This window comes from Malurus melanocephalus, unplaced genomic scaffold, assembly GCF_030028575.1.
Source record: "Malurus melanocephalus ecotype Western Australia unplaced genomic scaffold, MMel_1.1 scaffold_23, whole genome shotgun sequence".
Lineage (NCBI taxonomy): Eukaryota > Metazoa > Chordata > Aves > Passeriformes > Maluridae > Malurus > Malurus melanocephalus.
Window position 1 is genome coordinate 1,382,679 of NW_026623255.1, and position 11,380 is coordinate 1,394,058.

The 11,380-nt window shown below is 43.3% G+C and overlaps 1 protein-coding gene across 1 annotated transcript; it reads right to left on the bottom strand.

Annotated features, from left to right (window-relative positions):
* Positions 1-1,207: 1,207 nt before the first annotated feature.
* CD164 (CD164 molecule) lies at positions 1,208-10,837 on the bottom strand. The gene is made up of 6 exons (XM_057390162.1): positions 10,605-10,837; positions 7,940-8,023; positions 5,991-6,065; positions 3,732-3,974; positions 2,615-2,695; positions 1,208-1,681 (listed from the first exon to the last, which is right to left on the bottom strand). The coding sequence occupies exons 1-6, from the start codon at positions 10,714-10,716 to the stop codon at positions 1,521-1,523; spliced, it is 756 nt and encodes a 251-aa protein (XP_057246145.1). The 5' UTR covers positions 10,717-10,837; the 3' UTR covers positions 1,208-1,520.
* Positions 10,838-11,380: the final 543 nt, after the last annotated feature.

Genomic DNA, 11,380 nt, shown 5'->3' on the forward strand with positions numbered 1-11,380 from the left:
CAGAGCTAGTAAGACAGTACTACAGATTATCCCAAAACTGATGATCAAGGGATATCATCAGAAGCTAMGCATTATGTGCTATATCCACCACCTGATTTTATCTCTATTTCCATTTTTCCTGTGGGTTTATTTTCACAGGTGCTCAAGTCAGTCTGCATTGGGAGACGACGTACCTTTGATACTCAAATCACATGGCTGATCCAGCCAAAGGAAAAAAAAAACCAAAAAAACCCCACCTAAACTATTTGGCTGAATAGATTTCCTTAACCAGTTCACTGCAGGGTAACACAAACCTGAAGCCAGGAAGCAGGGAGGGGAAAGGAAAAAGCTGTAGCCTGCAGTCCCAGGAYTACAGCAATCCTGACTAGGATCGAATCAGCAGATCCTCTGAACAACCCTTAACTGCTCCTTCAGCAAGCAGACATACTGGAGGATAATAAAGAAACAACCCAAAGTCCTGAAATAAATTGCAATTTTGTTTGAGTAACAAAAACATCAGGATTTCCCAAACATCAGTATTTCAAGTATAAATATGAGTTGTTGCCTTTTATACAGGGAGTGAACTGGATTTTATCACTRGTTTTATGGTTGGTCTTTGTAGGCCAGACCAGAAGGTAAACAAGTCAAAGCTTCTGTTTGTAGCTGAACATCACTGTACCATACTACCCACTGTAAAACAAAATCAATAAGGGACAATTATTCTAGGAAACTTTTTTTTAAACTGGAATGCTCAAGTATTCTATATTCCTATGTAAAGCTAATACTTAAAAGTTTTGTCTTTGAGAGAGCTGGGACACACAACCTACTGAAATTTAGTCTTTTAAGGCACTAATATTTATTTMCCCATTAGAAGGATTATCCCTACATCATCCTCATTAATTGCAAATGGCATAGGAATTCTGTTTGGAATGAYGTATTTTATGAGGCAACTTTTATTCTTGTGTAAAAAAAAAAAGGGTTATGTTATTCTGTTGAGATATTATCTAATTCTACATTTTTGTCCATCTTTCTAGCAACACACTGTAAGAGCCATAAGCTGCTATAAATGGCATTTCACTCCCTGAAATCAGTCACCAATAATTCACATCTTGATAAAACTGAAGGGATACTGTATCAGATGTTTAAATTAGCCTTCAGAATAAGTCATCTTAAGATTGTCTACTGGACAGTGTTGCCACTGAATAAGAATCTCTGAACGTCTATGTCTACTGGACAGTGTTGCCACTGAATAAGAATCTCTGAACGTCTACATTTGGCATATCAAGAAAAGTCCCACATCAGCAGCCGCTAAAAGAAAATAAAACAGCCATTAGAACCCATGCAGCATATTGCAAGTAATCCTGTTGAAGAGATTCATATCACCTCTTGCCAAGTATAATGTTGCAAAAATATTCATTTAAAGTCKTCTTTTAGAGATTTAAAGGACATTATAAACTGCTGTCTTCCATGAACAACAGAAAATATTTTGGTTCAGTGAACTACAGGTGTTGGGCTACTAGTCCATTACCAAGAGGCARGTCCTAAAGCGTATGGTAATTTCGGTCTTTAGATCTGCAGAATTTGTACAGAAAGAAAATAACAGCCTGCAGACCCAGAACAAGGACAATTCCACCTATGAAACTCGCAGCATCAAACGTAGATTTGCGTGGACCAGGTACAGGAGCCACAGTAGTATTTGAACCTGTTAAACACCGCAACAGAAAGTGTGTAAGTGCACAATGTTCACAACAGTTTTACAGATTTTCCTGCTTGATTCTTTTAACTAAGATTACTCAAAACATCAGAACACCAGTAAGAAAACAAAATAAACAAAAGCAAAGTCACGCCAGCATCTGTATTTAGATCAGTGGTACTGAAATTCTGATTWAATGTGGTTTGGACAAGGCCAGAGCTATTTATAGACAAACTGCTCTGGACCTCAATACTGAGCAATACCCAGCTGGACTTTACTTGTACTTCAAAAAGCCAAGAYACATTTTCCAGTCACTGCTCTTTGCTCCAGTTTTTTTTTTTTCCTTAAATTCAAAATAAATTGTTACCTTTTATCTACTGTACTTTGCCCAGAATCCACTTCAAAAGCCAGTTGAAGTCACTACAAATACAAGTCTAGAAGTACTAGCCATCTGCTGATGACTAGTTTTGAAGAGCTTTACTTTGTGAGTGCTTTTCATGGAATGGAATATTTAGGACTGACTTGAAAATAAAATACTTCAGCTTATTCCCATTACTGTAGCACAATTTCATTTAATAAACATAAAAAAAGCATCCCATTATTTTACTGCAAAAACAAAACACCACCTCCCAAAGACAGGAGAGTTACCAAGTGTCTTCCAACCACACTTATTAAAATCATCCAACTGATCTCATCTGGCCAACATGCTTCTGACTTATATTATCTCATCAACTAGTTCTGTTCCTCAGGCTACACAACCTTGCTACTTGTATACATCACCTTAACAAAATTAAGTTTTGCTGTAAGGTTAGAAATGACAACAGCACATACACCAACACTACTTTAATGTTGTCACTTTGTGAATCTTTCAAGATAACACTTTTAAAGCAGCACTGATTTCTGAGGATTTTATGCTTTAATTATGGTAGTAGTAACAGTTACCTGCAGAAGTGGGTGTTGTGGTAGCTGAAGTAATGGTAGTTGCAGGTTGAGGAGCGTGAGTAGTTGCATTGGTGACGTTGGCTGTTTGAGAGAAGACAGTATGTACACACTATAAACTTCAACAGCAAAGTCTGTAAGCACTGAGGTTCCTATACAAATGATTTTTCCTGTTTTGCTTTTATAAGGATAAGCTTTGCCCTCATACTGTAACCAACACAATTTACGTGTTGAGCTGCATGGCATTAAGCCAAGTTTCTGCAATAAGGATTATTTTCAAACTTGCACACTATTGTTATCCAAGTATTTCAAGGTTCTCAGACCTGACAGTGATTCTTTGTTCAGACAAAATGACTTTTCTTTCGAGGACTGATACAAATGCTGGTATGAACAAGAATCAAGACTGTTGCTTCAAGACAACTGAGAATCTGCATCAAGGCAAAGGACTCTCATTAAACAGCCCTTAGAATCAGGCAGTATTAATTGTACTAAAAAAGTACTCCATGTAATATCACTAGACAGAAGATACACACTCTGTGAAAGCCAGCACTCAAATAAAATCACCCAAAACAAAACTGTCTCCTAAAAACTTTCATTAAGTCACATTAGCTGTGTCTCTGACCTCTCCCCCACTTCCCTAAAGATTAGTATTATTAAAAATCAATCAGTATTCCACTATGTGCCAGGGACAAGTGTCAACGTGTTTAGGTTTACTMAAAGGTAAACATCACCCTACTGTACAGTTTTATGGTTGCTGTTCTGAACGTAATCAAGTACCAACTGATTACCTTTCAGCTCCTTTCATCAGCAAGAAAGATTATTTTTTAAAGAATTTTTAACAAAAAACACAAACACAAACTCCTAAGAATTCGTGCTTATTGGAAATGATTCATTCAACTAGCACTCAGCCAATTTTTAACAAAGAAAATGCTTCCTGCCAACATAATTAAGAGTTTTCTAAAATCCACTTCTTCCAAACCTTGGAACCATTTATGTATTCCACACACCAGATGTTTAGTAGTCAAGCTACTACACTGAACTACGGAAGAAGGCCCTGTCTTTCATTTTATTCACCAGTTCCTAGCTCCCTGCCCTTCTATATTCTGTGCTATTGTATTACCTATAGGAGTATGAGTTGTGGTGGCAGAACTGGCTGTGGTAGCATTGGAAGATGCTGTGGTAGCATTGGAAGATGCTGTGGTAGCATTGGAAGATGCTGTGGTAGCATTGGAAGATGCTGTGGTCACGGTGGAAGATGCTGTGGTCACGGTGGAAGATGCTGTGGTYGTCTTGGTCGGTGTTACAGTGGGACTGGTAGGTGTGGTTTCATTGTGCTCAGGATCGCTTCTAGGAGAAACTGGAGCTGTAGGAGCCATGAAAAAATAAAGAGTTACATTAGAGAGATTAATGATGGCATTTAACTAAACACCAACCCAATAAAACAACATCAGCAGGCACAGTTCCAGAAATTTCATACAGCACTGAGTTCTACTGTAGTTTTACTTTGAGATTACAAAGTTTTTGAATCCACCATACTAATATCAAAAGTTGCATGAGTAAATATATGAAAAATCTTGTCCCAGGCAGCCCAATCAAGCCAGTGTTCAACTGGCAACTCAAGATTCCTCAAAGCAAACCTGAGTGAGAAGAGCCCTATAGTACAAGCAGAAACTGTGCATGCTTTACACAGGAGAAAATTAGATATATAATACTGCTTCCAAACCTCACTGCAACTGAGACTCAAYCTGAGCAATCAAGTTCAACTATAAATCAGAGTTGATCAGACAACTGAAACAGAATGGAGACAAAACTGATCAAGAATTTCTAAGTTTAGCTAAAGCTTCCTGATCTGAAAGCTGTTGCTGTAGGTGCAATCCACTTCAGCACATATTGTACAAGAAAGACCCCTCACAACCCCAAAAGACAGAACTGTGAAGCCTCCTACAACTTACTGTGTTATCAGAGTTAATCACACATAAAACAGCTTATCTAAACTGATACATCAGCAAGCTTCTGCAGAAAAAGCACCATGTCCAGAAGCCTTTAAYACTCAGGGTCATTCAAGTGTGGTTATTTACCTCTTGCACATAATTCAGCATGGTGGGAAATCAGAGTTGACTGTGACCACAATGATTGGCTGGATATATGAGAATCTACATTCTCCTGGCTCCCACTGGCATCTAGGTTGTTGTAGGYCACCTAAAAGGCTGCCTACATTTTTCCCATGTCAATGCTTTAAGGCAGTGTTGAGCCACGACAAGTGAAAGTCAATAAGGTATACATATTTCTCTCCTAYCGACAAAGACCCCCTACTAAGAGTAACAATTAATTTCCTTGAATATGCAGACCTTAAACAACCTGATAATATCACTGAAAGCTTAACAGCAGCAGATTGCAGAAACACTTCTCCTTAGGTACAGAACAGGGCATTGTAATAGCATGCTCTCTTTGGAAAGCACTAAAATATGGTTCTTTCAATACTCCTGATTAGGAGGTGATTGTTAGAAATTTACAAACAATACACAAGTCCAAGTCAAAAGGAATTATTTCTGACTGGCTGTCACCACCACAAKGTAGCCCAAAGCAGCGTGGAAGCTTCATCTCTGTTGATGTGAGCCATCTTCTTTAGTAGCAATGTCAAATTCGTCTAGACAAGATTATTCAGAATTTTAATTTTGTGTTCTAGATCTTAAAACCAGAAAATCCTATTTTGAAGTCCATTTCTTATCAGCTTTCAGAAAAACTAAAATTGGGGGKCTTTCATGAAAGTCGAATTCAAAATCTTATCTAAATCATTCCTATCCTGCAAAACTGTTCTGCAAGCAAGCACAAAAGTCTGAAGTAGATATGCAACTGAGCACATTCCTAGCATGAAGGATTTCTCTTARGCAGTTCCATATCCCAGATCCTGTATTTCAGAACTGCATGAAGACTTGTGCTAGTTAACAATTAAAACTGGAAGGYTCATAAGCTCTTCCTATTTACAGCATCTCAGATGACCTAGCAGGAGACCTTTTTTGTTCAATATGCAGTTTACTGCCTCGAGGACACTGACAAGGTCCTTGGGATATGCTGTATCTAACAAGAAACATTCATTTTAATCTAAGAAACCAAGGCAGTAGCCAGAGACGTGTACACTAAAATACAACAGGCTTCTTGAAACAGCAACAGTAAGCAGTTCACTGAATGCACAATGAAATGGTGTATTTTAGTATCACATATCATACCTTTAAGCAGGAAGCTAAGGGCTTATTTACATACTTGTACATGCTTATGTAAATTGTAGAAAGCATATCAACAAAAGGCCAAAAGACGAAGGACTTCTAAACACAACTGCTTCACATTAAACAACATGAAAGCTGAGTATCTAAACACTTACAGGAACACTGTATTTCAGTTTCACATTTTTCATACTTTGTAGATTTTTCTGCTTCATTGACACACATGCCTTTGTCTGTCAAAAAAGAAGAGACAAGATATATTACAGCAGCTGAAGTCTAAGGTGTTTTGAGACATTGTTCCTAAATACTGATAAGCTGATCATGGGACAAACTAAACACCATCTGCTAGCCAAGATAACATTAATGCCACTTTAATATACAGGATTTCAGTATTATATTAATAATATCATAAGTTTCAGTGTTTTCTTTCATTACRGTTACTCCCCCACTCAACACATATGCAATATTTACAATATATATTATGCGCCATTTTGCTGTACCAGTATAGCTTGGTACCAGTATAGCTGATAAAATCAGTGTTTCTACTATTTTGCAGTGTCCAAGTTAAACATTTTGCACGTCTATGGTAGCATCATGAAAAAAATATCTTACTATTCTACATCCAAGCAAAACTTTGTCCCAGCTTTTCAACTGGTCCTTGACCTTGAAATTGTTGAAAATGTAATTTTTTTGTTCTCTGCCTGCATACCCTTCTCCCTTAAAAAAGTGAGAGATCTCTTGGGTTTTTGCAGGATGTGCCTGTTGGCCCAAYACCACACACAGAATTAGAAAAATAGCTTCTTGAAGGGCAAGTTGAATCCAAAATTGATTTTATTAGTTCCAATGCATCCTAGCCTTCATCTACAACCTTTCTTGATCATCTACAATCAAGTGCTACAAAAATCATTAGTGCAGTCAACCCATTCTTTCATTCAGTTTCTACCTCAAGTAAGAAGTACTAATAATCCACGTGAGGATTGCTTATGTAATCTTTGCATGACTTTGGCAACAGCAACTTCATTTCCWCCAGTACTGAGTACCAGAGGTCACCTAAATGTAATTACATCCCATTCACCTACAATGGGAGTAACAACACTCTGAGAAGAGCTAATGCTTCTTTAGCTCTATCACATTCTCTTCAGTGGTCTGCMATTCTCAGTTTCATGAACACTGCTGTTAACTACTCCTATTTAATTAATTTCTCTCTCTTATTGCATTTCAGTACAGCAGTGGTTGTGACCACCAGATCCATGACAAAATTTCGAAAGGCTGAAGCACAGAGCTGTGTCTGCATGTCAGAATCAACTTGTGACTCCCTAACAGCAAACACAAGCGACTAGTTTGTCCTAAAAACATTATGAACCACCTGGAAATAAAAYAGTTTATCAACAGCACAGATTTAAATTAGAAGCCTTGAAAATCTGGGAGTATTCTGAACATCTTAAATATSTTAAGTTCTCAAGTGAAGACAGATGAATGACAGATGGGAATTGTGTTAATGCTTCATTAGGTTGCAATCAACATCAATGCAGATGAAGCAGGTCTAGCTGGGTGTAAGATTCTGCATGGTGCATCCAATGCAGCAGCAGAGTAAGCAGCTGCGTTCAAGCTGCAGGTTGAGCTCAGTGTGGCAGGACAGGCAAAAGGCTGGGATCTGCAGTCCCTTACGTAACAAAGGATACGGGGACCTGCGGCCCAGCCAGGTGACTGGACACAGACACAAGGCAGGAGCTGATTGTCCTAGATTTTCACCASCAGACTGTGAGGGTATAAAAGTCTATGGATTCCTGTGCTGGGGGTCCTCCACAGAGGCATCAGCTCAAGCTGTTTTGGTATTACTGCACTGTGAATAAACTGCTTTACAGAAGACATCTGAGACTCTGCAATGGGAAACCTGGGGCTGAACTGGTAMGGAAACCTGGTCTGACTGGATTTTAGGGGATGTGAAGGGAGTCAAACTGGGCACTTGTCAGGTCATCCACTGCAAAGGGGTGGCAGTGAGTCTCTGGTGGCGCAAGTGTGACTGCCAGAGTCTCCTGAATGSTCAGACAGGGAAGTTTCCTTAACAATGGCATAGTAAGGACCTGCASGGTGCAGCCCACCTTACCTTCACATTTGATCCATTTGCAGACTACTGAATTTGTCTTATTCTCAATACAGGAAGTGCAATCAGAAAAGTTTCCACAAATGTCTGAAAGGAAAAAAAAAAGCTTATTGATTAAAAGAAAACTCCCACTGTCAAGACCACAGAAACAAATCTTAGATCTGTAGCCTTCCATATGTTTATCTCTCGGGTTAAGGCCACTGAACAGTCCACTGAAGAAACTATGACTGAAAGCTACAACTTATGAACATTTTTGACAAGAAATAAACGCATTTCCCTCCAGATACCACTGATACTCTGAAACCAGACCCCATATGCACACCATGATTTTGCCTTATGCAACCTACCATATACTACTCTAGTGAAGAGACCAAAGTCCACTGAATTAATTTTGCACTTCATTGAAGCTTCAGATGTAAGTGTTTGTTTCCTTTTGATTACATTTTTCCTTTAGGCAATACAGTCAATAAATAACCCTACAGTAGAAAGTGATTGAAACATAGAAATAAAGACAAGAACCTGGAGAAATTAATGTACATGTGCACAAAAAGGAGAGCAGAAATAAAAGTCAATCTGTTTGTATTTTGATCACAACACAAGCTAGCAAACTAACCAGTCCAGCTGCTTCTCTACGTCAATCCCAGTCAAACATTGTTACCTTAAAACCACAATGACAACACATCCACTAATTGGATCAASTAAGATCTTCTCCCAATCTACAGTTTTACCACATTAGTTTTAATTAAGACTTACTCATACAGCGATCACACTCAGCAAACCACATACAACCCACAACTCCTTATGTTGCATGCTCTCCAACACATTTCACATCATATCCACCTACTCCAGGCACCTTGGGGTGACCTTTCACTCCTCTCCATGAAAGAAACACTKCTATCCACAGATCTCTGGCAGTCAGCACACTCATTTACCTCTCAAGTAATAACAACAAATACATGAAATAACTTCAGCATTCTGACAAAATCTAAATTCAGCCTGAATCTACCTGGCCTTTCTCTTGGTTATGGTAGGATCAGGTCAGAAATGCTGGCACTATTTCTTCCATTTCACATAAGAAGATATGAAAAGACCTTTGTGGGTTTGCATCAGTGAGGTGTGCAACAGCTGCCCTGTTCCCTTTGGGAAGGCAGCACTCAAATGCACTTCAAGAGCTGTATGACTGTTCCTTTCTGATAACAGGTTTCAGGAGGAAAMAAAAATAAGGAGGAAACAAAGTCAGTCAATTATTATTCTGGGTATACATCTGAGGAATGATCACAGCAGACATAACACGAATTTCTGACAAATGAACAACCTTCACTTTTGTAGATTCCTAACTGGTACATGGAAAATTCAGCACAGCACATCTGTTAATACAGGAAGACAGTCGGTAGAGCCAACTTATACCAACCAGGTACACTAGGACTTCTAATTTAGTTTCAAACACACATTTCTCAGACTAACATGGGGGAGGAACAGATTTGCAAGAGTAAAKGATCAGGAGATGTTTTTATCAATGAGCTGTTAACTTCAGAATCTGTAGCAGGGTCTRAGACATTTTTCCAATACTACCTCCTGCTATGAAAGGCTCTGTTGGGGTCTTTCAAATGGGACAAGTTCCCCAGCTGTCCCCATCAGCAGACGACTGCTCTTCACTGGAAAAAACAATAAAAGCCTGATACCACKAACTCAGCTTTTCAGCCTAGGCAAGCTGGTGTTTGCTCCCAAGATAAACCCGCTGCAGGGGCTCTCGCGCAAGGTAAATACGGATACTCCCCTTACACTCGAGGAGGAAACCTGAAATCACTAGTGGGGTCTGTCCTGCTGGACCAACAGTGCCCTCTCCCGTTGCAGAGGAGCGGTGTGTTAAGCCCTGTATGAGCGGTGTCGGAGCAACCCCCGGCTCCCTCAGCGTGTCTGTCCCACACCGGCGGGGCAGGGCTGGAGAGAACTCCAGAAGGGCTGGAGCAGCGGTGACCCTCGGCTGCACCACACTGCGACACGCGGCCAGGGAACTCTGAAGCGCCTCCAGGGAAATTTTTGTTTTGTCTTTTTTTTTTTTTTTTTTTCTGTTTCGCGTTTTCGGCCCGGCAAACACTTTGGCAAACAGGCCACGGGGCCCGAGCAGTGGAGAGCTGCGGGCAAACGCCCAGGACGGGTAACGGGACTCACAGCAGGATAAGGAACACGCGGCAGCAGGGACACAACGACACGGCAAAATCAAKGCACCCTGCTCCGAGACCCGTTCCAAGCGTGCAGGAGGCAGGCGCACACACTCCCCTGGCAGCGGCTCCCGGCCACCTGCGGGGTGCCAAGGGGGACCACAGGCCACTTGCAGGGTCATATATCCATACGGGATAACGGGCTCCAGACCGGCACAAGTGGGACAGCGGCCCAAAAGCTCGGCGGGCTGCGGCCACGGCGCCCAGGAAGCGGCGGCGGCCGAGCGAGCGCCGGGCGGGTCCCGGCAGGTCCCGGTGGCTCCGCGGCGCTCCCGACCCGCTGCCCGCGGAGGGTCCGGCAGCAGGCTCGGGGGGAGCGCGGTCAGCCCCGGCGGGGCTCGGTACGCGGAGCCCGCCCCGCTSCCCACAGCGCTGGGCACGGGGCGGGGCTGCCCCGTCAGCAGCTCCCGGAGGAAAGGAGGGGGGGGAGGGCGCGAATCACTCACCGACGACCGCGTTGTCGCCGCTCGTCGCTGCGACCGCGGCCAGCCCGCAGAAGCAGTACGCCAGGGAAACGACGGCAAGGGGGAACGCAAGTGTCCTGAGTGTCCGGCCCATGGTGGCGATGCGGTGAAATGAGGGGGCTGCGGCTCCCGCTCCTGCTCGGCGCTTCCTCCTCTGCCTCAGCCCGCTCGACTCCCGCTGCCGCCGCGCACCCGCCGCGCGCCGCCGCCCCACCCCGCGCCGCGTCACGGGAGCGCCCCGGGCTGGCCCCGCCCCCCGCCCGCAGCGGCGCGGTGGTTCCGCCCAGCTTCCTGCTCTCCCCTATCCGGCGGGTAATGGAACGGTCCGCAGCGCGGGGGCGTGGCGCTGTTCCCCCACGTGACCCCGCCGCTCCCTCAGCACGGAACCTTTCCCGCGCGTCACGCGCCGCCACGTCACCACGGAGATCCCGCCCCCTCCCCGCTGTGTGTCCGCTCATTGGCTGGGATGAGCCCGGGGGCGGGGCCGGGGCGCGCGGTTCCCGTTTCCCGCGGCTTTCCCGTTTCCCGCAGGTTCCCATTTCCCGCGGGCCGGCGATTCGCACGTGGTCGGTTCTGCTCCGTGACTGCCGCGCTGGGCCGGGGGTGTCGCTCCGGGCAGTGCGGAGAGAGACCCTCCCCGGCGGCAGACACCAGCTGCCCTTGGCCCACAGCTGTTGCCCTGTTCCCACGCCCCTCCCCAATTTCTACCGTGACTAAACAGCGAATCGTACTTMATAGTAGTAAGTGAATCGCACGTG